This window comes from Sebastes umbrosus, chromosome 7 (assembly GCF_015220745.1).
Source record: "Sebastes umbrosus isolate fSebUmb1 chromosome 7, fSebUmb1.pri, whole genome shotgun sequence".
NCBI classification, from domain to species: Eukaryota; Metazoa; Chordata; class Actinopteri; order Perciformes; family Sebastidae; genus Sebastes; species Sebastes umbrosus.
In genome coordinates, this window is record NC_051275.1 from 31,367,736 (window position 1) to 31,394,641 (window position 26,906).

The following is a 26,906-nucleotide window of genomic DNA, read 5'->3' on the forward strand; positions in this document are numbered from 1 at the left end:
TAAAATGATCGTTTGTTGCAGCCCTAGTTTAAAGTATTGTGTGTTCATTCGTTGCTACGGGTGAGGGAACACTGATGCACAGGTGACCCCTAAATATATTTCTCATGCTTCACAAAGTTGGAAAAATTAGATCTAGTTATCAATTCATGTCAGTCAAGTAAGTGAATTGGTGTAATCTCAGTTTCAAGCCTGCAAACATTAAAGTGTCTATTTGTTCTGTTCTTGTTTCATGCACTTGAAAAATGATGTTTTTACGATGGTCCCCAAGTGTCCTGGTGAAGTAAATTACTGCCATCTGGTTGGTCTATGACTTTGTTGACTGAGACAAGTTATTACATTTTTTTCTACAAGAACAGCTGAATTCTTTTTTTTCCCCCTCAATATAAAATTTACAACATCATAGTTTATGATTTTATAGTTGTGACAAACAGCAACAAAGCCTTTCATAGCTGCCATAAACAATAAGTGACTCTGAGTTTTGTGTCTTCCGCAGAGCAAAGAGGACGGCCGAGAAGACGGCCAGATGGTGAAGCTATCCAAGTTGAACGGAGTGAAGAAGATTGAGGATGAAGGGGAAAGAAGAGAGATGATCACCCCTGCTCTTAGACAAGCACTGACAAAACAAGGTGAGGAAAATGGAGATTTGGATTCAGTTAAAATAAAAGTCATAGATTAGAGAGCTAACACGAAAAACAACAAATTAGAAACATGATCATCAATATGCTCAGCTCTATAGCTGATGCTGCTTCAGTTGGCGGCGTAAAACTGTGTAGCCGTTTCCAAAAGAACATCTGCTGGTGTCACTGGTGGCTGTGGATAATGTATTCATATTATCTAGCTGCACTGTTTGTAATCAAAAATCACATTAGAGACCAGCTGCTTGTCAGCATATCCTTAACCTTTCTCTTTCCACAAGGGCAGCAAAGTTGTAATTCACTTCGAAACATGAGTTATGAGTCATGTCATCTTTACTTTTAAATTTCAACAGTAAATCTAACAAACATACACAAATTGCCAGGAGAGAAGTCACTTTAGATATTTAAGTATTCACTGAAAGAGTTGTCCCTTCTCAAACTCAAACTACCTCAGGTATGTAAAGGTGTTTTGTGTATTTCATCAAGTATCCTGTTTACTTTATTTGACAGAGGACAGTGTGTAAGTGGGGGAGAGAGAGAAAGAGAGGGGTATGATATGCAACAAAGGGCCCAAAGCCGGAATCGATCTTGGGACGTTGTGGTTATATCATGGCATGCGCTGTAACCACTCAGCTACCAAGGCGATCCACTGGCCTTTAAATGCTCATTACTTTGGTACACGACACAGAGAGAAGTAACATATTGACCTGTGGTTGGATTATGTTAAAGTTAATCAGCCCCTGAAATTGCATCCTTTGTTCCAGTGTGATTAATGGACAATGTTTTAACACGTGATGATGACTGACAAGTCAAAAGTCAATTTTATTTAAATAGCCCAATATCAAGAATCACAAATTTACCTCAGGGGGCTTCACAATCTGTACAGCATACAGACCCTCTCTTTTATGACTCTCATTTCGGATCAGTGGTCAACTCCGGGGTCTGAGAAGTGAAGCCAATGCTGAAGTGCCTTAAAGTTGCATTCTCTCTAATAGTCAGCAGGGGGCGACTCCTCTGGTTGCTAAAAGAAGTCTGATTGTATAGAAGTCTTTGAGAAAATGAGCCTACTTCTCACTTGATTTATTACCTCAGTAAACATTGTAAACATGAGTTTATGGTCTCAATCGTAGTTTCAAGTCTTCTTCAATACAGCATGATGTTCATTTAGTAAATTATGGTCCCATTTAGAGTCAAATAGACCATAAAGCAGGGGATGCTTTAGGGTGTGGCTACCTTGTGATTGACAGGTCGCTACCCCGGCATTGTCCAGTCTGGGAGTTGCTCTTGGTAGTCCTTTCACAGTGTGTTTTCAGTTCATGAAAGATAATATGAACATTTTTAGTCGCCTATAAATGTCTTATTCAGCGTTCGGTTGTACTTAGCTCCACCCTCTCGTGTCACTTCTGGTTGCAAAAGACCAAGATGGCGACGGCCTAAATGCCAAACTCGAGGCTTCAAAACAGCAGTCCACAAACCAATGGGGGACGTCACGGCGACTACGTTCACTTCTTATATACAGTCATTGCTTCAGATAAAGAAAAACTCCCCCAAAAAAACACTTTAACAGGGAAAGAATGGAAGAAACCTCATGAAGAGCAACTGAGGATGGATCCCTCTCCCAGGACGGATGCAATAGATGTCGTGTGTACAGATTAGACCGACATATTAAGATGAGCTACAATAGACAATCCATATGACAGAATGATACATAGAATGTGAACAAATGGATATCCTTCACGTGTCGCCAAACCGAACCTGAGCCACGCGGCCTCCTCTCCACCATGTGACCTGGAAAGTTAATCGGCCGCTGAAATTGCATCTTGTATTCGAGCCTTTTTTTCTTCTAACATCCTGACAGAGAAATCGCTCAATTAAAGCTGGTCAGAGAGGTGCAACGTGAGGAGAAGTGTGGAGCCGGGGAATGTGTTGTCTAATGGCACTTAATGATGCATTGCAGTCCAATTAGCGTCTCTGCCTCCTCCTGTCCTCAGGGTGCAGTCCCAAGAGTCTCACTTCTCTCTCCTCCCACACCAAAACCTCAACAACAACTCTACTACTAACATGGTAGTGCTTGTAAATGTGCTAATTCAACATCCAGACCATGTAGTTCAAAATATGTACTGCCGTCACCTTAACTGAGAAAAACAAGTCAAATATAATACTATATGTTTTTATTGTTTCATTTGAAAAAGGTATTAACTCCCTGAAATATCTCTGATCACACATACACACATGAATACACTAACGCACAGACAATATCACCTTCAACCCAGCATTTTTAAGAATGGATGAGGATTAAGAATAGGGCTGCAACTAACCATTATTTTCATTGTTGATTATTTTCTCGCTTACCTGATTAGTTGTTTGGTCTATAAAATGTCAGAAAATGGTGAAAAATGACGATCAGTGTTTCCCAAAGTCCAAGATGACGTCCTCAAAATGACTTTTTTTGCTTTAAAAAAAACAATTTATTGATTATATTAGTGTAAATATTTTAAGAATAATTCTGACGGTGTGAAAGTCTTGGATTTATTGAAGTCAAATCTGAAGTGAAGCTCTGTCTGAATGCTTAACATTGGCTCAATATCTCTGATATTGCACCTTGTGTTTTGGTAAATGAAGCTACATGTCGTGAATCCATATGTTCTCTGTGTAGGTGTTTGTCTCAGAGTCTCTTTGTCGTTGACTCATTAGTTCTGTCTGAAACATTTCACTCTCTCCTCTCTATTTGGTCCATTCACTAGTGTAACACAGGCCAGCCGTATTCAGCCAGTAACCCCCACTGTTAGCTTACACAACAGTCTATAAATAGGACTCTGTGAGCAAGACTTCACTTCATTTGACCAAATGTTGACCTGTTTCATGGTGTTTATGTTGGCAAACAGTCGGTCCCCGCAGACGGTTTGTTTCATTTGAAATGAAAGAAGAAAGGTTTGGCGTTGTTTTAATGATATTGGATCTTGGACGGCTGTATTTCCTTTTTCTGGCATGACATGGATGCAAAAGTCACACTTCTGTTGAAACTCTGAGTCATGTCCAAGAAAATTTTAACATGATGCTGCACTTATAAGAAAATAGGTTGCTGTGGCTCAGGAGGAGAAGGGGCTCAAACGTGGACCTAAAATCTGTTTGATTTAAATTTGTATTTGCGACTATAAAGAGTAAACATAGTGGGTTAAGGCACATGCATCTCATCATGTGATATAAGAACTGTCATATCTGCTGCAAAAAATCATTAAGTGTTAAATGAGGTAATATTTAAGTTATTAAACTTTCACAAGAAAGTGGGGCACTAAACATTTTATTTCTCATCAGAATATTCACTGTCACCTGGGCCAGTCATGATAACTACTTTTGTTGGATGATGTATTGTCCCAGAAATAATTGCGATAAACAATATTATTATCATTTTAAGACCATTTTATGCTGCTGATTTAACAATAATATAATAGCACAATAATACAAGTACACCCTTTCAAAGAGCAACGAACTTTTAAAAAAGATGTGAAAAAAATATTCTAAATAAACAAAACATCAATAAAACTAGAAGTGCACTCGGAGAGCGCAGACCTCCGCCAAGGCAGGTTTCATGTACGTCGCTGCCCCCCTGTGGTGGCCTGTGGTGTTAATACACAGGCTGAGCAGAGTTGTTAAAAAAAATTCCCGAAGCCGGATCATGATCTGGATCGCCACCAAAATCGAATGGATTGTTCATTAGATTTTGATTTTGATTTAGATTTAGATTCTTTAATTTCATTGAAATCCATCGCGGACTTTTGGAGTTATCGTCCAAACAAACAAACCAACGCCGGTGAAAACATAACCTCCTTCCTAGGCCTGTGGCCTTGGCGGAGGTAATAAAACCACACGACCAAAACGATAAATATAACGGACTCGCGGGCTCTGTTAACAAAAATGTGCAATGTTATATCTTATAGTGGGAGGGAAAACCCTGCTGTTTATTCTGACATCATGTTGGCTAAAGTGTTGGTGACGTTCTTATGTAAACAAACACGCATGTGAAGACAACGGACAATCGTAGGATAAGTCGATAATTACATTTTTGTGACAGGCCTGCTCTCACAGATAAAAATGTGGTTGAAATATTAAAAAATAATTTGTCTTCTTTTTGTTGTTTGGAAACTGGTGCCAGTGAGATCCTGAAAACAGAAGCTGCAGACATCCCCAGACAAATTAGGCTGATTTTCCAACTCTGTGATGAAACCCATTCTCTCCCTGCTCATTTTATTTCCCTCAGGCAGCTCACAGTATCACACATCAAAGTATAAATCGTTTGCTGAATAGTCGATAATGTCGTCTTTTATTTCAAGTTATCTAAGTCCACAGTCGGCCCACCGGAGAGATAATCTGTATTGCATTTTGTGCCGTACAGATTGAAAGCTTATGGGTAAGGACTTGTTTCTGTTCAGCAGCTCTTTGTAGCAGTAGGCTACCTGCAAGGGGCAAAGCGAAGTCCTCTTTAAAGAGTTGGTTGAGAAGCAGGTGGTCACTAATCTAATCAGAGAAACAGATGAGTAACAGACTTTCAATCCATTAACAATCTGTTTATTCTTGTTTTTATGCCTCTGTTCTGGCGACAGCCGATGCCAGAGGCATTACGTTTTTGGGTTGACCGTCTGTCCATCCCAATCTTGTGAGCGCAATATCTCAGCAGCGCCAGGAGGGAATTTCTTCAATTTTGGCACAAATGTCCACTTGGACTCAAGGACGAGCTCATTCGATTTTGGTGGTCAAAATGAAATGCAATCTCGGAACCCATTGGTTATTGGTCTGACGACGGATAAGCCTCTGGGGGTCAGGGGCTATATTTCTTGGGTTCCAGTTTAGCCAGCGGATATCTGGGCCAAGACTTCTACTTCCATCTGCTGCTCATTGTTTACAGTCCGATTAGCAACTTGAGATGCGACACTGGAGTTGGAGTTGAGAGACGACGTGTACGACCAGATTGTTTCACAAGTAACCAGTTTACAAGCTAATTTTAAACCAATAAAAAGCAAAATAATCGTCAGACGATAGCCGCACCGTTTGCCTGTAGTCAACCAAAGCCTACTGAACGTGATTGGTCAAAACTACTCAGACTACAAACGGAAACCAGAGCGCTTCTGATGCCAAAATCTTGTCCTGTTGCCTACAGATTTATATGCAGAATCTGTTTATAGAGATTAAGGTCACTATGACTTTGTGTCCATCCCATTCTCATGAGGGTGATATCTCAGGAACGTCTGGAGGAAATTTCATTACATTTTGCACAAACTTCCACATGGACGAAGAATAAACTGATTTGATTTTGGTGGTCAAAGGTCACTGTGACCTCACAAAACAGTTTTTTGGCCTTATGACAATTTCACACAAATTTCCAATAGGACAGAATGATGATGATATTTTTATATATATTTTAGAACTGCATATTTTAAATTAGTATTTTTTGCCTAACAGACATTGCACAGGAACATGCACACACGTTTTCATTTGATTAATACCTGTGCATTTGCTCGTGAACTCCAGAACGTTCAGGCTTTATTATTAATGCTATGATGCCTCCTGGTGAAGCTGTTAGTCATTTCCCCCTTGTCTCAAATATTGATGCCTTGCACATCGAAGTACAATTAATCATAGCAGATATTGTACTTTTTCAGCCGATGCCATTTCTCAGAGATAACAGAGAAGAGGGGAAATAGAAAGACCTTTCTCCATCCTCCTCCCCCTCACTTTGGCTCGATCGTCTCCCCTGACACATCGAAGGACACGGAGGCAACGGAAATCAATTTCCCTAACAAACACAGGAGGGGAAACGTTGCTTACATTAAGATCCTTAATGGTTAAATAAACTGCCAGCGGGTCCAGCTCCCTACTGCGGTTTTCACAGTCTTGTTGACCCGGGATTATATATTTTTATGTGTCTTGCAGTTGCTAGGAGCGAGGTTAGAGGAGGACATGTGCAAGGTATTTTCAGTTGGAAAAACAATTGGATGCTAGTCAGCATGTTTTTGCCCCAAAGAGGAAATGCACAGCAAACATTCGGTGTTTGAGCAAAAAAGAAATTGACTTCTGTGTTTGTGCATTTGAGTGATTTTTCTACTTATCAAAAGAACATCTTTGATCAAAGGCAGGTTGTTTCATTCAGCTGGTAAATCAAAAATGAGTATTTTCACCATTCAGCCTTTTCTACAAATATACCTGCCTTGATGAATAACATTTTGTATTCGACTCATCTAGCATCAAACTTGCGATCTGTGAAAGCAGTGAGAGCTCATACACACCCTGACACACATTTCCTGCTGTGTTTTAATTTCAGCTACAAGGATTTAATAGCAAACCGCAAAAGGTTTCAAAATAAAAGAGTTCCCACCTGAATTCCACGTCGGGCTGTTCTGCCGCTGCACGGCTTAACTACAAAGTCTCTTTAAATGTTGGGACTTTAAAAGTGAGCCCTTCCTGATTCCCCTGGAAGCAAACTTAATATCATGTTCTGGCATTTCTTGAGCAGATTAAGTGATACAGATGAATCTACCGGTATTCCCTTTGACAGACATCACAGAGGAGGATGTATAAAAGAAAGAAAAAAAAAACAGAGGAGCCTGCTAGGACTCACCCAAGCGTGGCCATCCGTAGCCAGTGGTATTAGGCCGTGGTAATATAAGAGGATAGAGAGGCAGACTTGTGAAGAAAGTGAAGTACTTGATCCTCCTTTTGTGCTGAAAGAGAATTTGAAACCCTATCCCCTCCTTCCTACAGCTGACGTGCCCTTGAGGTGCTGCTAGTCGCTTTATTGGAGATGTTCAGCCACCTCAGAGGACTGTGAATGAATATGACTTTGTGAATGTTTAGCAGGGCTTTGTTGATGAACCGCTCAAAGAAAATGTGATCTCCACCTTTCTATGTATTAATTATGTGCTGGATTTGGCCTGTGTGGTTCTGGGCCAGAGAGGTGTTTACTGATGGAGAGCCTTGTTCTTCTTTCTCTTTCTGTGTAGGGTACAAACTAATTGGAAGTCACTCAGGAGTGAAGCTTTGTCGATGGACCAAGGTAACGGAAATTGCTCTTTTCAATAAAAAGTTGGACTTTTTGACTAACTGGTTGCATGAATCACATTAAAGGTGTTGTTTCTGTTGGTTAGTCCATGCTGCGAGGGAGAGGAGGCTGTTACAAGCACACCTTCTACGGCATTGAGTCCCACCGGTGCATGGAGACCACCCCCAGCCTCGCCTGTGCTAACAAGTGTGTCTTCTGCTGGAGGTATGTACCTGAAGAGTAAAGCAAAATTCAGAGGCCAGTTTCACAGAGGTAGACTCTGGCTTAGTGGTTCTCAAACTATTTATTTATATAATGTAACCCTATGAAATGTCTTTTCAGCCAAGCACCCTCTGACCAACACAAAACATAACTGAACAAACACAAATATCTTAACTGACCCCAGGTGTTAAAGGGAAACTTGTGTCATCGCAGTGTGTGCAGGCGAACAATACCCGGCCTTCCCCTGTGCCCCCAGCGCCCAGAGCTCCCCACCCATACGCCAGCAAAAGTCTGCCTGCAAATGAGCGGCGAGCTCCAGGCGCTGGCAACTCGGAGAGAAGCCAAACACTGTTTGTCTACGCACACTGTGATGAGACAGAGCTGGTTGAAAATTGGCAAAGTATCCCTTTTAAATCCCTTGTTAAAAAACGTGTGTTTTCTGTTTTTGGTCCCTCTCAACTCCTTCTCCGTCAGGTCGCCAATAGAGTCAACAACCAAAGTAGTTTCTGTTCAGCGGAAGTTAAACAGTCTTGCTTAAGCTGTGATTTATCAAAGTTACGAGGGGGCCAACCAGAGACTAACCGTCCTTTTAAATTGTCCATTGCTGTAAATGATTACTCTACGTCTGAGGTTTGGGTGAGCACAGACTTACCCTCATTCCTTTACACTTTAAATAAATAATAACTTTAAAGTGAACTGCTGTCACATTAACTAAAACTTTAACAGGTTGTCTAAGATAATGGCTAGCTACTATAACTATAGTGGAATCAACCACAAGTAGTCTTGTTTACCCAACTTGTTTACCTTAGTGAAGATCACTCACACGTTGAGCGATGATCCGTCTGTGGCAAACAAGTTAATGATTTACGTGCAGAAGACTAATGGCCAGCATAACTGCGAGGCCTAGAGGAGGACACTGATTGATCATGACATCGGTGAGAAGACTGAGGCCTTTTGCTCCCCTCAGCTTCCATTTGTAAAGGCGACTGTGTCGAGCACTGAAAGGTCGCTGTCACAATGTGCTGCGGTGAACTGCTTCCCTGTCACCACAGATACGCCAGTCCTCCCTTAAGGCAGCGATGTAGGACGACAGGAAGTAAGCAATTTCAGGGCACAGATGCATTTCTGCAGCTGCCCTCACCATCCACCTCTTTTGTAGCAACAGGTGGAATTAAATGTGATGCGCGAGGCCAGTATGTGTGGTGTGAGTGTGTGCATATGCATGCGACAGACTGTCGGCAATTTGCGACGCCTCAGGATTTGTTGTTGCACCTAGACATCGCACTTAGACAGTCAGAAGGTGTCATTAACACCCAAAGGAGGTGCAATTTTTTTAAACAGTATGATGCATTCTCTGATTTTATATGTTTTTATAGGCTGAGAATACACACGATCTGTGAATAAAACTCATCGGTCTTGATGGTCTCATATGAATCTAGTGAAATGTGTCAAATGACCCCAGTCTAATGGCCTAAATCCATCTAAATGAATGCCTTGGAGCGATACTGGCTGTCTGTTGATACTTAGTGCTGCAGCAGGCAGTGAACAAATTGTATAGCAGCATTCCTAACTGAGAGGTTACAGTGTGTTATTCCTCATCTGTTTATCTGTGTGCCCCTCTAACAGACATCACACCAACCCAGTGGGCACAGAGTGGCGCTGGAAGATTGACCCTGCTGAGAAGATCCTGGAGGACGCCTTGGAGAAGCACCAGAGCATGATTCGACAGTTCAGAGGTTCGTCCTTTAGCAGGTCACACATTCAAACATGAGTGTTCTGGCTGTTTATTTATCCATCAGATACACTGTTGAGGGCACGTCATACATTTTAATCCCTCTTGTAGAAATAAACACAATACTGAGAGGATACCAGGAATTTAACAGTCGATACCGGTACCAGTGAAATTCCATGATTCTCGATACCGCGATGAAAAACAAAAGTAAAACAAAAATCCCATGAACCTCAACATACACTCCTCCGCATCCCAAACACATTTTCTATCATCCCCAGGACGACGGGATGCTGTTAGTATCGAGCTCTGACGCTGGTAAAACGAGTACCGTCACATTTTCAGAATTTTGGCATCGACTCTGTACCAAAGTATTGGTTATTATGACATATCCTGACAACACATTGTCTTTGTCATGCACACTTTGCATCTTCAGTTTACTGCTCATGACCTCTTGCAACCCCACAACCCTACAGTATGTCTAGTGAAGCAGAGTGAAGATCAAAATGCTGATGTCCTGTCTGATGTTTTGTCATACCTTGTGCTATATACTACCCCATCAGTCGCGTTTCAACTCATACACACAATTTAATTTCCCCATCTGACATTACAGTATGTAGAAGAAGCTCTGTACCTACATTTTTGGGCTCCATTTGTCCTCCTTGTACTAATACTGTTGGCATTTGGGACTTGTTTTTTCTGGCTGCCATCAGCGTTGGCTGCGGCCGGCTAGTAGAGCTCAGTCAAAACATAATTTAGTGATCATCCTGTGAGTATTCCCTGAGCAGATTTTCTTTGAGAGGTTTTGAGAAATGTTGTCAAAACATGGTGGTAACACATTTATCAAACATTTATTAAAGCAAACATGTACTGATTGAAAAACATGTTTGTATTCTAGATGGATTTAAAGGAACAGTGTGTAACATTTTAGCAGAGATGTAATATAATATTCATAACTATGTTTTTATTAGTGTATAATCACCTGAAACTAAGAATCGTTGTGTTTTCGTTAGCTTAGAATGAGTCCTTCATATCTACATAGGGAGCGGGTCCTCGTCACGGAGTCCGCCATGTTTCTACAGTAGCCCAGAACGGACAAACCAAACACTGGCTCTAGAGAGAACTTTTCACGTTTTTACGTTACCTGAAGGCCACCGTAGCTCTCCAACACGCTTTTGAAACTGACTTCCGTTAATCCTAAAGTCGTATTATTACGGTAAGAATGGCCTCTAAGCGAGGTGAACGGCGTTACCACGGTTTTGCACTCGCCGGCTCACGTTACCACAGTCTTGGAAAGGGAGGAGTGAGCGGAGGGGTACTTAGTTGGCTGCAATCTGCAACCACACCACTAGATGTCGCCAAATCCTACACACTGTACCTTTTCAAGGTTTTAAAAAACATCTTCACTGCAGCTAATGGTTATAGTTCTTTAAGAAGAATCTATTGGTGAGTTTTTTAATTAAACAATTAATAATTTAATCTAAATGTCCTGACCAACCTGAGGTGAATTCTTCACATTGCTTTTTTTTGTCTGACCAACAGTCCAAAAGACATTCAATTTATAATGATATAGAACAGAAAAACAGCAAAACCTGATCAATTAAGAAGCTGTGACATGCAAATGTTTGGTGATTTTTGCCTGATGAATAACGTTTGTCAATCGACTAATACTTTCAGCACCGCATAGTTTGTTTGTTCTTCACTTAAGTGTTTGTTGTTTTCATGTATTTGTTTTGTTTTGACCTGCACAAAGTGGTACTGATATACTAAAAGACAGAATTAACAACCACCACTCACACAGAATAGATTTCGCCTTCTCAGCAGTGTTGTATTTTGAGCTTATTTCACTTGAAAGCTGCAGAACAGCAATAAGCGCTTGCACTGCCCCAGTCCAAACGACATCCTGTTCATTATTTCACAGGTATGCTGCAAAGTTAACACTTGGTTTTTGTGACATGACTGGCTGTGCAGCCCGTTGAGATTCGGAACTAATTTATCCTGCAGGCCGCTGTCAGCACAGCCAGAACACGCACGCACGCACGCACGCACGCACACACACACACACACACACACACACACACACACACACACACACACACACACACACACACACACACACACACACACACACACACACACACACACACACACACACACATACACACACGCACACACACACACACACAAAGAGCATTCCCGTCGAGCCCAAACTCAGTTTGCCAATCTGTCTTCTCTCCAGTTCAGCCCTTTGTTGATTTCTTTCGTGTTTTTGGTGTAACTCATATAGAAGCCAGTACCAACACTTCCCTGGCTGGCACTGTGGCCTTCTTTAAAGATTTCACCTATAATGCACACCCTTAAATTTAAGAAGTACAAAATCGACATCTACATGTATGACTGTACCTCCAGCCAAAGTATTCTTAAGGCCTGGCTTGATCCTGCGACCTTACCATCAGAGGGCTGCCTCTCTAACCTCAAAGTCGCTGCTGATCTCATTATAAAACAGAGAAGCAATTGTACTCAGGAAACGATATAGATGCCAAATACTGAAAGCTTTGGAGACGTATCTTCTTCAAAGGGCTGCTTTATAGCTAATATCATTCTCAGAGCAGTTATTCACAATGTATTATAATGCATGTCATCATGGAAAATGTAATTTCCTGATGTTATTATAATGGAACAATAGTGCACATAAGCATATGTTGACAGTAAGCTGCTTCTTAGTTCACTTAAAGTGGAAGTCACAAAAGGGATTACAGTTATGACGTTTTGTCCAGAAAATAAAGAAAAGCACATTTTCAGATGTTTCTACAAAGCAAAGCTTTGCAAGTCTAATTAGAAACACACTAGTACAAAGCACAAGCCTATATTGTCATTATCATCCATAATTTTATTTCCAGTTGCACTACAAAATCCGATTAAGGCGGCCTTCAACTCCACTTACCACTGACAGTGATATGCTTTATAGTGTCTAGAGCAATGAACTATCCAGACAATGCCTCTGAAAACCCACAGCGTGATTAAACGGGTCGGTTTCTGCTCCGACTACCTGAGGATTTACTGCCTAAAAGGTCTCATCAAATAGCAGTTTTAAATGTCGTGCAACAGTTTATAATCAGAAGTTATTTGTCAACCTTTAAATGTGAAACAAAAATGCAATTTATTGCCCCGCCAGGTGTCACTAAAGTCTTTACAGGGAGAAGGGCCTGACAAACATACCTTCAGTTTGATCTTGATGACTGAAACTAGGAATAAACAACTGAATCCTGCTGCGTGAGTGCAGGAAAGGAATGCATAGAAAGGAGTGTTGTGTCAAATGATGTACCTGTGTGTTTATTGTTAACTTGAAAGACCAAGGTCGCACTACCTTTTTTCACTGAAGACACCTAATCAGATAGCTTTTAAATTTTTTTGCGTTTGTTGATAACTTTGTTGATAGGCAACCACCGAATGAGTGCTAACGTTACCTTAAAGGTACAGTGTGTAGGATATGGCAACATCTAGCGGTGTGGTTGCAGATTGCAACCAACTGAGTACCTCTGCACTCACTCCTCCTTTTCCAAGACTGCGGTAACGTTATTCGCCAGGTGCAAATCTGTTTGCCTCGGTCAGAGGTCATCCTTACCATAATAACACCACTTTAGGAGCAACGGAAGTCAGACGGCGGCTGGCGTTACCATGGTTTTGCACCCTGCGGCTCACGTAACCGCAATTTCACAAGTATGTCGGAGAACTATGCTGGCCTTCAGGTAACGTAAAAACATGAAAGACTCCTTGGTGAAACGCCGATGACGTCGGGCACTTTTCTGCTCTGAGTTGAAGTTTTTTTTTCAACTCGAGGCGTTAAGGGCACTCCTGCAAAAACACAAGGTGCACAGCGTGGAGAAACATGAAACGCTCAGCACCGCAAAAGCAGCGAGCAAAACGCATCACTCTCTTTGAAAACAATTACAAAAAGGCTGCTAAAATGTGCTCTGTGTGATTGGGGATCACGTTAAACTATAAAATGTTAGTTTGATTAGATTGTTTATATGATCGTATATTTTAACTTGATCAATACTTAGGATATAATACAGTATGTACAATATATGCTCTTTGGTTGGCAGTTGTGTACTCTTAGCAATATGATGAAATTCACACGAGCCTAATATATGTCTGTACATTGGCATATGTGCAGGAAGTAGCTCTGGTGATGTTCTTTTGCAGCTAAGTCAACTTATGAATTAAGTATTTTGCTCAGTGATTCTCTCAGCTACAACAACACAGCACTTTTTAAAATGACTCACTCCAGTCATGCATACTGTACTTCCATCCAAGCATCCATGTCCTTGTTTAATTTTACCAAGTGAATGCATTGAGAGTAGACACCAAGCAATACCACCAGGAAGTGTTTCCTGACTCACACAAATTAAAGAAGGAGACAAAGGATAACGACGTCTTAACCATCTTCTGTGAGTCTTGATGTCGAACCATAGGTAATGCAGGTCACGTCCAGAGGACACCAAAGGTCTTTGATAATAGTTGTCATCCCTTGAATCAATTCTAGGGCTTCTAATTGAGTAACCCATAATTACACAACTTGTAATAGAGCCACACGTCCTAGTTGATAGACTTCATTTTTATCTGTGTGATCCACTCCAGAAAGAGAGCCCCAAATGACCTCAAAGGAGGGAATTATGTGAGAATGTAATGGAGTTTGACATCACTAATACCTTAATATATATACATTTAATGAGGTTTCAATCACTTAACACACACCCACCCTCCTCTCAGCTGTTACGAACAGAGTTCAGTGGGATTTCTTGTCAGGGACATTTTGTTGTTTGACGTCTTTGCAGCTGTTGCAAGATGTGATTTGTCCTTGAAAGGTAACAGTTGCTTTGAGTGGTTCAACCATACAATATGTTGCAAACCTATCAATAATTCATAGACGGTGTTATAAAGGCAACAGGCCAAAGTTTTATTTAATTAAGAGTCACTGCATGAACTCTTAAATTAAATGGCATCTGCTGTAGCTGCAGCACTATCACATTAAATCCCCACGACAGTGTATGAAACTTTTTCACCCTTCGCTTTTACTACTTGTTTATTCCCAGTCTCCCATCAAATTCTTGCAACGTCATAAAGCATTTAATACTTCAGCAGAAAGCAGGCTTCATCAAATCACAGGTTCTATATATCTACATATCCAACTAAAGACTTCCATCATCTCTTCGGCTCTTTTCATGTCCCATGTGGTTGTGTTCATTAATCTAATTTTGCTCGTATATTTGTAAATTTGGTGGGATATGGTCGTGATCCAAATGTGGACTTTCCTGGATTGGACAATCACCATTTCCCTTGGCGTAACTATAACTAAATGAAAACTGAGACTTGACACCTCACTCTTAAATTTGTGGTATTTGGTCAAGAAATCAGCCTGTAGCTGAGGTTTGTACTGTGTTTAAAGCTTTTTTTCCTTTTTTAATTCTTTTAATTTAGTAATCTTACGGTCCTATCTTACATCAGGCGCAAAGCGTCTCGCAGTGCAACTGTCAGACCAACGCAGTTGTCATTTTCACACCAAGCGCCCACGTTGTGTAACCAGCAAATGTACTTGAGCCCATCTGTGCGCCCATGGGCGTGTTGGTCTTAAAATGAGGTGTGGTCAGGTGCATTGTTTTGGCACATTGCTATCTTGAGGCAGCAGAAAGCGATTGCACCATTGACCAACAAAAACCTGGCGCAGTATTTTCCTGCTATTTAAAGGGTGCATTATTCAGACAGTAAGATGCACCTACATAGGCAGGTTGTTAAACACACAGGGACATGCAGCAGCTCTCCTCCTCCTCAGATAAATAGGTTATTGATGCATTTGCTTATATGCAGTTAAATGGAGTTGTTGTTGGGACAGTGGATTGGGAGACAGCAGAGGCAGATGGTCCACTGCTCCCATAGAGTTGCCGAAGCCACCATTTAAATAACATTGTGCCCGATGCAGGCACACTTGGCTTTCAAAGGCAATGGGAGATGAGACTCTATGCCTTTCATTAATTACAACACTAAATACAACCCCTTTGCCCCCTGTGCTTTACTTTGCGCCCAGATTATGCACTATTTATCTAGCAAAGTGGAGTTGAACACGCCCTAAATGCACTTTAATCCATGCCCTATAGATCGTTTAAATACGGCCCTTAAAGTTTAATATCAATAGTCTATTAAACTTTATAACATTCATCGTCCCTAATACTCAGGAACTTATGCTGAGCGTATTTTTACAGCACCCTGTAGTCTGTGCTGGTAGATCTACTAAACATCGGGTCCAAGACCACCCAGTGGAAAGAAGGAGAGAGGGAGTAAAAGAGAGAGAGACTGGGCTTCGGGCCCGACTCCCAAAGCTCGGACTCTCACTGTCTTTCCTCTCCTCGGCTCATTTTTCACGAGCACCACATGTCTCTCTTTCGCCTATATGGTTGTATATAATTACTCAGTTTGACTTCACTTCATAGCCTGACCACATGCTTTCCCTTTTTATACATTGGTGCTGTTTTAATTCATGCTTCCACATGTGAGGCCCCTCATTGTATAGCTTGGAGACATCAGAACGACCATCTATTGATCCACTGACCTCTCTCCTTCCAGGTGTCCCTGGAGTGAAGCCCGAGCGGTACGAGGAGGGCTTGGAAGCCAAGCACTGCGCCCTCTCCTTGGTGGGGGAGCCAATCATGTACCCCGAAATCAACACCTTCATCCGCCTCCTCCACTCTCACCGCATCTCCAGCTTCCTGGTCACCAATGCACAGTTCCCACAGGAAATCAGGTAGGAAACAAAACAGACACACACACACACACACACACACACACACACACACACACACACACCTTTGCAAGCGCTTTTCTTTGAAGTCTGGGGGGATGAATTGGAAAGTAGGGAGTAGGAGTGTGTCGCAGCAGGAAGGATCAAAGGTTCCACAATTATGAGTGCTGTGTGTCCTTTAACAAGGAGGACGCAATACAATGATGTCGATTGGAGTTGTTTGTTAGGCTCAAAACATAAAAAAAGTCAGCAATACTTTACAATACATTGTCAAATTCAACTTCCAGTGCTTTGAGGAGCACAATCAAAATCCCACTAAGTTCAGTTGTGTCAGGAGAAGTTGCAGAAGCAGGCATGTCAACACCTTTGCGCATCAAAGTGAAACTGTCTGCATGACCACACATGCCACTAAACCATGATTATTACACAGCTTTGTTGAATACTCGATTCTGATTGGTCAATCACGGCGTTTTACGGTCTGTTATTTCTTTATAGAAGACCGTTGCTATGGACGCAGTTCTGAACTCGGACTCTGGAGGGCCATTTTTGTGTTAAATCATTGATTTCTTAAGTAAGTAGCCGTGTAATAATCGGGATAATGTACAGCTAGCAGGTCATTGTTGTGAATTAACAACAGATATAAAAACTCTGCTTCGCGTCAGGGTGCCCTGTCGGGGTTTATTTCACGACAATGACCGGCTCGCTGCACATTATCCCTTCCTTAATGAATGAATGAATTCAGTGCTGATACATGCATTCCCTCTGATGATCACTTGCTGTTTTCTCCACAAAAGTTACTGTATTAAATGAATTGGAAAACATCCCAACTATTTTCAGAAAATAAAAAGCTTTTTCCTCCAGAAGTAAGGGTGTCAATAGTTATTGTGCAGATGATGCTCGCTGTGAGTTGCCCAGTACAACTTCCCTGAAATGCTACAAGTTCAGGTCTCCACGCTCAGTCAATGTTTCTTTGACAGGAGTTCACCACACAGGCACAGCTCCTAGAGGCACGTACATTATGCACCTACAGTAGCTGTATAAAAAATGCATGAAAGGAAATCCCACCGCAGATGGCTTCATGTGCAACAGATAAACAACTCACAAACAAACACACACAGACACTCACCTTTCTTTACTTTGTACTTTAGATGCAGGAAAAGTTTTGGAAATGTACTGAAGTGACCTCAGAGGGTCATTATTCCCTTCTAGTCAACACAACACTGTAGCTGTACAGTATTCCCCTCTGACATGCCTTTGTTTTCCATCACATGTACAGTGTATATATAGTGTGTGTGAAGTATAAGAACAACTTGCCAAACTTGTTTTTGGGGCAACATTACCATCAGTGGGCCACCTCCGAGTCTGAGAAGTGAAGTGCTTTAAACCTGCATTCTTTCTATCAGCCAGCAGGGGGCGACTCCTCTGGTTGCTAAAAAAATCATTATATAGAAGTCTATGAGAAAATGAGCCTACTTCTCACTTGATTTATTACCTCAGTAAACATTGTAAACATGAGTTTATGGTCGCAATCAGCTAGTTTCAAGTCTTCTTCAATACAGCATGATGTTCATTTAGTAAATTATGGTCCCATTTAGAGTCAAATAGACCATAAAGCAGGGGATGCTTTAGGGCGGGGCTACCTTGTGATTGACAGGTCGCTACCACGACATTGTCCGGTCTGGGAGTTGTCCGTGTTTTTGTCTTACAACTTTAACCCTTTCACAGTGTGTTTTCAGCTCATGAAAGTTAATTATAACCTCACGGTGATGGTCTATGATTACCGTGTAGTAAAAAACAGCATGTTAAAGCTGATATCTATTGTATTGTTGATGATTTATTTATTTATTTGACAGGGATAGTGCACAGCTACCTAGCTGTACCAGAGTTTGCTATAAGCTAATTTACATCTGCAGTCCCTGGGCAGGAAATATGACAACAATTTAGCAATCATCTGTAAATTAATGAATTTTTTGCTTGTAGCACAACCACATGGAGTGTTTGACTTTGTTGTTGCATGTAATTACTGATTCAAGTACAGCTGTGTGCTTCAGAGAGCTGATAGAAATACACATCTTTTGGGAGTATGTAAAGATTTCAAGACATTGAGGGTGACTAACTTCTTGAATTTTAAATATATTCTTTTTTGTTTTGCTTTTGATCTAATTTTTTTTTATCAAATGCTCTCTAGGTTTTGTACTACCTTTTTTTTTTATCAGACTCTCTTTCTCTCTCAAACTGGATCATTATCATCCTCATTTCTCTTACATATTTTCCATCATTTCCAGGACCCTGGTTCCAGTTACCCAGCTGTATGTTAGCGTGGACGCCAGCACCAAAGACAGTCTGAAGAAGATTGACCGACCGCTTTTCAAGGACTTCTGGCCTCGCTTCCTGGACAGCCTCCGGGCCCTGGGAGAGAAGGTAAGCTCGCTTTCCAGCCAGATAATCTAAGAGGTCAGCTTGTGAACAAGAGGTTGAATTGTATGTTACTGTGAAGTAAGATGCTGCTCCAAAAGAATATGTCCGTCAAATTGACTTGTATAAATACAGTAAAAGAATTGCTCTACAGCTGCAAAATGCTAAAGCCGTGCATTTCTGCCTGAACCATGCAGAGTGAGCACACATCCTCTACAAGATAAGTTACTCGTTAGATTTCTTTAAGGTTGCGGTTGGCTTCACAATCATAATTAATAATATATAAATAATGTGTTATCAGCAGGTTTTGATAGTAACATTGTACATGGCTAGAAAAACAGTTTTGTGCAGCACCCTGGACTAAGAGTTTGATATATATTGTTCACACATTACTCAAGCCTCCAGAGTTCCACTTGTTGTTCTCATGTTTGGTAAGCGTGCAAAACCCAGGACTTGATATTTAATACTACTTAAAGGTCCCATATTGTGCTCATTTTCAGGTTCATACTTGTATTTTATGTTTCTACTAGAACATGTTTACATGCTGTAATTTTCAAAAAAAACTTTATTTTCCTCATACTGTCTGCCTGAATATACCTGTATTTACCCTCTGTCTGAAACGCTCCATTTTAGTGCATTTCAAAGGAATTGCAACAGAATTGCATTGCCTGGCAACAGTTTGGGTCCATGTTTACTTCCTGTCAGCGGATGTCATTAACATACACTGCAACCAGGAATAAACTGGGAAACATTTAGAATGTTTACGTTTAAAACTGTGAAATGGTCTAAATATTGTAGATTTGTGACATCACAAATGGACAAAAATCCTAACGACTTGTTTCAAACGCACAATTTCTGAATACGGGCTGTGTGTATTTCTCCGTATATTGAGCGCTTCGATACTTTCACAGTATTTATAAAGCACTTAAACCTGCTTTATAATATAAAAGACATGAAAATCTTACTTTTTACAACATGGGACCTTTAAAGAAAAGTTGCGAGTTAGAAAGATTGGAAAGCATTTTTAGTTACCTCTCGCTGTTGAGCACACTTGTGTTTATAAATGGCAGCTTTACACTTTTACACTGTGCCAACTAACCAAAACTGTTTTCATGAGTGAAGGTTACACTTTTGCACTCTGTTCAGTTAAAGTAGCCTCGACATCACTGTAAATAAGAACGCTGTGATTGTTTTAGTGGCCATGAAGCGCTGTGCATGTGGGTGTGTGTGGGTATGTGTTCCCAGGTCAGAATAGCTTATTACCTCAAGCTTGATCAAGTCTATTTAATTACCTCGCCTCTGCATCAAAGTACACAAATTGTATTGAATGTTGATTTTTTTTTTTTGAGTCTGTAATTAGGTGGAGAACTAATTATCCCCTGGAAATTTTGCCCCGCTTCATTACTTCCATTAATTTTATTTTATTCATTTTGATAAGATTATTCTCCTTCACCTTCACTTTCTCCTTCTCCTTCTCCTTCTCCTTCTCCTTCTCCTTCTCCTTCTCCTTCACTTTCTCCTTCTCCTACTCCTTCACTTTCTCCTTCTCCTTCACTTTCTCCTTCTCCTACTCCTTCTCCTTCTTCTTCACTTTCTCCTTCTCCTTCACTTTCTCCTTCTCCTACTCCTTCACTTTCTCCTTCTCCTTCTCCTTCACTTTCTCCTTCTCCTTCTCCTTCTCCTACTCCTTCACTTTCTCCTTCTCCTTCTCCTTCACTTTGTCCTTCTCCTTCTCCTTCACTTTCTCCTTCTCTTTCTCCTTCTCCTTCTCATTCTCCTTCACTTTCTCCTTCTCCTTCTCCTTCTCCTTCACTTTCTCCTTCTCCTTCTCCTTCTCCTTAACTTTCTCCTTCTCATTCTCCTTCACTTTCTCCTTCTCCTTCTCCTCCTCCTTCTCCTTCACTTTCTCCTTCTCCTTCTCCTTCTCCTTCTCCTTCTCCTTCTCCTTCTCCTTCTCCTTCTCCTTCACTTTCTCCTTCTCCTACTCCTTCACTTTCTCCTTCTCCTTCACTTTCTCCTTCTCCTACTCCTTCTCCTTCTTCTTCACTTTCTCCTTCTCCTTCACTTTCTCCTTCTCCTACTCCTTCACTTTCTCCTTCTCCTTCACTTTCTCCTTCTCCTTCTCCTTCTCCTTCACTTTCTCCTTCTCCTTCTCCTTCTCCTACTCCTTCACTTTCTCCTTCTCCTTCTCCTTCACTTTGTCCTTCTCCTTCTCCTTCACTTTCTCCTTCTCTTTCTCCTTCTCCTTCTCATTCTCCTTCACTTTCTCCTTCTCCTTCTCCTTCTCCTTCACTTTCTCCTTCTCCTTCTCCTTCTCCTTAACTTTCTCCTTCTCATTCTCCTTCACTTTCTCCTTCTCCTTCTCCTCCTCCTTCTCCTTCACTTTCTCCTTCTCCTTCTCCTTCACTTTCTCCTTCTCCTTCTCATTCTCCTTCACTTTCTCCTTCTCCTTCACCTTCTCCTTCACTTTCTCCTTCTCCTTCTCCTTCTCCTTAACTTTCTCCTTCTCATTCTCCTTCACTTTCTCCTTCTCCTTCTCCTTCTCCTTCTCCTTCACTTTCTCCTTCTCCTTCTCCTTCTCCTTCTCCTTCTCCTTCTCCTTCTCCTTCTCCTTCTCCTTCACTTTCACTTTCACCTTCTCCTTCTCCTTCTCCTTCTCCTTCTCCTTCTCCTTCACTTTCACCTTCTCCTTCTCCTTCTCCTTCTCCTTCTCCTTCTCTTACTCCTACTCCCTCACTGCTACTGTTACTGAATTGGCATTACTGTTAAAGGAAAGCTTTATAGTATTTTGATCCGAGGTTTCAAAACATTCCAGAAAATTGGTCCAGTAAATATGTCTGATTAATTTTACTTCAAAGTGACAGGACTACATATTCAACTGCAGAGCAACGTTGTTTATATATCATGAGAAGAGATGTAAAGCCTTCAAAAGTATACACAAATTGGTATCCTATATTAACTCAACATGAAGTGCACATTCATTATGGAATAGATCATTGGAGCCCAAATAGGAGTTTTGGGTCATTTCCTCAACACCTGAGGATGTGATAAGAGGACAGGGGGTGCATTGTTAGTGACCTTTCAGTGGCACAAAGTGAGAAAACACAGGACACATCGTTTACGCAAGAAGTTCCTCTCATCAGCCATAACTGGAAAGCATCACGTTGATATTTTGTGCTATTGTACTCCGTAATGGTCTGTTTTTGTCGTGGTATCTTGTTGTCTCCGCTCCGGCTATGTACTGACTTTGCTTGAGAGATTGTGTTGTATACGGTCGTTGATAAGCAGACGAGGGATGCTGCTCACCACCAGAGTTTCATATTTAAGTGCTTGTCGGACGCAAGTTATTTCTGATAAAAACAAAAACAATCTGACTCAAATCTAGGGATGCTGAGACTTTATGTTTCTCTGCATACCTCTATAGGTTTGGAGGATTGGTGACAGGTAATGTTTTTATGTGATTAAACCTTTGAATAGAAAATAAACTTTGTCTATAGGACAATCCACTTTTAAACTAATGTCTCGCCCTGCCCTGAAAATGTACTGACACAACAACGGAAGATCTTGTCAACACAAGTTCATTTCTTGGTAAACTGTGAATACAAATATGCAGTTGTGGTGATTTTTAACAAAAGTAATCTCTTATCTCCATCTCCCTGTCAGAGTGTTGGAAGAGGCAGATTCTTACCTCCTGTGCCGACTCATGTTTTTTTTTTTTGTTTTGAGTGACTCAGAGCAGCTGATGAAAAGCCTGATTGAGTCCTCCCAGAAACCACAGATTGAGATGTCCTCTATATTTATCCTATACGATGACAGCAAGATGGCAGTAAATGACAGAGAGCACTTCAAACCTTTGAACAGTTTGGCTTCATAATGCCACTGCCACAACTTTAAGACTGAAAACATCCAGAGGTGTACATTTCTGTGTGATTTATGTCCACAAAAAAAGTGCATCCAATAACCTTGCACGCGTTTTCATCATTCGCGAGCAGATGGGAAAGTCCATCATCACAGCCTGCATCCAGCCGCCTGACCCCCTTGTGTAAATCGATTCTCTCTGTTAGTGTGTTTCCTTTAGAAAAAGTGGAGGGGAAAAAAATGGTGCTTGGGTGCACCGGCGGAACAACCTTGAGAAAGATGTGGGCTGTGAAGTCTCTCAGAGGGAGCTTCTATTACACCTATCTGTAATGGGCCGACTTCCTCTTGTTTAATGCTTTAGCAAACTATAGACAAATTCATTACCACTCAGCTTGAGGTGCACGGCTCGAAGCCAAATCACTGGCGATGGATCATTGCGCTCTGATTGCATCAAAATCACCGTTTTCACCACACGCCGACAGTGTGAGGTAACTGCAGGGGTGAGCAAAATAACAGCTACATCTTAGAAATACATAAATCAATAGCATCGGAAGAGATATGCAAGAGATATATCATTACAGCACATTTTATATACCCTGAACTGTTTGCATACATCCTCATATACTGCCTCCTCAATCTAGACTACTGTAAAACATTCAGAGCAAACTTCTTACAGTGTTTGGCAAGTTCTCTATCTGACCGTATTTATGATAACCTACATTCAGACAAACAACCTGCAGGATACTGGGGATTATGGGGATGTTAGTATCACTGGTTTCCCACCGTCTAAGTGACTAAAGGTTAATCCAGTCTCAGGCAGAAGGGTGACAGAAAAGTCCTGCTGGACCAGAAACTGACACTTTTGCCCGCTGGCACATTCACTGCATACTCACTGGAATCTCATTATTTCCCATACTGCATCACAGTCTGACAGTTAAGGGAGCCGTCAATCTTAAGAGTTGCTTCTATAATTGGTGTCAAACAAATGTCTAATGATATCAAGGTTTCCTGCCTCAGCATCATACTTGCCAACCCTCCCAATTTCCCGTTTTTCATTTCCCTCTCCCGGTTTCCTGCAGGGTCACAGCTCTCCCGTATTTCTCCCAATTTATGACAAATTTTCATACCTTTTTTTTTTCCCCTTTTCATTATCTCAACCTGTTTTTGGCACCGTACAGCATGTATAATCCCTACTGTTTCCACCCGGACAACAATACAGCGACACCGAATGCCTCGTCCGCAGACTAAAGGTGATACATAAAAGACAAACGTAATCTGCGACTAAATATGTTTCCTTCCAAACGTAATTGAGAACGCAATTTATATGGGACCGTAGTTTTTAGGAGACGGGGCTGGTTTGCACATGTACATGTCAGTGTGACAATATGGTTTGCCTGTGTGCAACTTCCCAGTTTCCAAAAATAAGCTCTCCTGTTCTGTCCCCATCACCCCCCCTCCGGTCCTCCCCGTCTCCGCTCCATATTCCTAAGTCTCCATTTCATGGTGGGCTCTATCTCCATCCTTCCTTAGCGCTTATCCCTCTCTGTTCTCCTCCACCTGGCCTCCCCGACGGTGCGCTTGGGGGATTGATGGAGTTGTGCCTCAGTGTCGGATTTGGAATAGAGGCAGCTTGAAATACCTCACCTCCCTGCTTCCACTGGCCAATTATCCACTTCCCTACTGGGCTGAAAGGACCCAGTGTTATAGATAACCTTCCAGTGAGAGAGGGAGGAAATGAGGAAGAGAGCGCTCTCTCTTCTCCCATTGTCATTGACTTGTCTTTGTATTATCCGTCTCTCATGTCCTCTGTCCTCCCCATTCCCCTTCTTTCATCCTCCCGTCTTTCCCCGTCTTTATTCCTCTCCATCACATCCTCAATAATCCTCTTTCTCCTGCTGTACAGCAACAACAATAGCCTGAATCTACACCATTGAACTGTGAGGAGGGCTTTTTTCACTACTTTATTTACCCAGGGAAAGTTAACTGAGCATGTACTGTATAAGAGTGATGTCGATCAAGTTCTTTTGGCCTTGACCTCAATTCAGATCTCTATATATTTTATTTCTATATAATAACCTCCTTTTACCTAATAATCAAAATCCTGGAGTTCAAATGCAATTTTGAATTATAAAAACAGCCCTTTAGAGAAGTGGTGCACCCATAGACTGTATGAAATGTGGACGTAGTCTCCGTGACGTCACCCGTAGGTTTCTGAAGAGCCGTTGTGAGGCTCAAAGTGAGTGGCTCCGGCTTTCGCCATCTTGCCCGGGATAACGCAACCTAACTCCCGGCTAATCCAAAAATGGGAAATCCGGTGGATTGTCGGTGGAGTTGAGGCGGGCCGGGTGACGCAACAGAGCAGACAGCTAGCAACAAGCCACCTGGTACGCTTCCCACCTGTCACTCAAAGAGGTCGGGTCCCTCAATTATGCTGAATTTTAAGCCTTAATATAAATTAAACGGGTGAGTTATATGAAAATTAACCCCCTGTACAGTTGTCATGAACGAGGAAATTAGCTATAGAGACCAAAACCGTTTTTTGTACCAGGCTGTAAACATGTTTATTTCTGCTGTAAAGTCTGGCATTTTAACATGGAGGTCTATGGGGATTGGCTCGCTTTTGGCTTGATGCACCTTCAAATTTGATGTGGTTCTACTCAGCATGCTTCCACTTCCTTACTTGAAGGTGCTGGTTGCTCTTTCTTTTTATTTTGTCCAATACACAGCTCCCTCCCTGTTCCCTCAGAGTTCCAGTAGTTTGCGGATGAAGGTTTGAGACATTTTTGACAGCTGGTGTACCTAGAGTAAACAAAGCATTAGAAATGTAATTGGAAAAGGTGTCACATAGTCGATACTATTTCATGAAAATAAATGCCTGGATTGGCTCTGATCTTCATCCTTCAGATCAACTTGGGAAATCCTTAACATGTGCAACGCAGCGCAGCAGTTGTTAGAGCATTAGTAAACACGCAAAGCTTCCCCTAACCGCTCTGTTATAATTCAGACAGAAAGTGGGTGGCTGACAGGACATCTGTGAGCAGCTGTGTTGCCTGTGGAGGACAGATGTTGGTGACAACAAACTGCCATGGTCATTTAAACTAGGATAAGTGCAGAAATTTTAGTTTGAATTTAAAATAAGTTATCAGCATTATCTATGTATCCTGTTATCACGCCAAAGGGTCTAATAGACCCGCCGATCCACCAGAGGATAGCCTGTCAGTGTCATGTTTTGCATCGCTGAGGTGTGAATATTACATGTGTATATGAAGGTCTACCAGCAGGAGGCAACAAAGGTTACGGGGGCAGGTTTAGGCAACAAAACCACTCAGTTAGATTTAGGAAAAACATCATGGTTGGCCTTGAAATAAGTATGTAAACTAAGTAAAATATGTACGGAAACAGCGTAACATGAGTACAAAAAATACATGACAAGCGTCACTACCATGCCATACGTGACAAACTTCACTATCGCGACTTAAAAAACAAAACACGGGTCTCGAACAGCGGTCTCCTGGTCGAAAGCCCTGTGTTTGTTGGACCCATCCACTTCCACTCCTATTCGCCATTAGCGGTCCTTCACCCCTTTTATTCTGCGTCATTACATTGAAGTCAGTACAGACTACATGGCGTGAAAATGACACGCCTAAAGCAAGAATGGCGTTCTTATTACGCACTTTTGCCTTGGGCCTTTTCGTGCGACTGGGCTGAACTGTGAAAGTGATCACGATAGTGACGCCTAGTGATTTTATACTAATGTGCACCAATAGACAACGCTTATTTTCCCTGATTTGAATGACTTTTTGACCTTTTTCATCTCCAAACAGAACGACAGTATGAGCCTCAATCAAGTGTGTTATGAAGCTTTTTCTTTGCTCCGTTTGTTGAATTGTTTTATTTAAGATGATGATTGGACCAGTGTTGGAAATATATCATGATAAAACTGTTGTTGTGTAACAAACTTAATTATGTTGTGAGTTTAGCGAGTTTAGTGTTAAATACTAGGCTTAGACTGTCTACAGATAATTGACTAATGTAAGACGGGGCAAGAATGATCACCTGGATTATCTCGTGATGGAATGTTGAGTGGGCCTGTACAAAGAGCAGTTGCAAGGTCAAAAGGGCATTGGGGGTAAAACCGGAAGGGGGAAGGGACAGGATGTTCGTGCAGACCCAAGGTTGTAAAAGATGGAGTCAGACATAGGATGGAAAAGTATTGGT

The 26,906-nt window shown here is 41.5% G+C and overlaps 1 protein-coding gene across 1 annotated transcript in view; it reads left to right on the top strand.

The window, feature by feature from the left end:
- Nucleotides 1–26,906, top strand: part of tyw1 (tRNA-yW synthesizing protein 1 homolog (S. cerevisiae)) — a 74,059-nt gene that overhangs the window by 19,508 nt on the left and 27,645 nt on the right. The window contains 6 exon segments of the mRNA XM_037775772.1: nt 494–626; nt 7,775–7,824; nt 7,826–7,893; nt 9,517–9,626; nt 16,241–16,418; nt 18,701–18,836. Coding sequence (XP_037631700.1) covers nt 494–626; nt 7,775–7,824; nt 7,826–7,893; nt 9,517–9,626; nt 16,241–16,418; nt 18,701–18,836 — 675 coding nt within the window.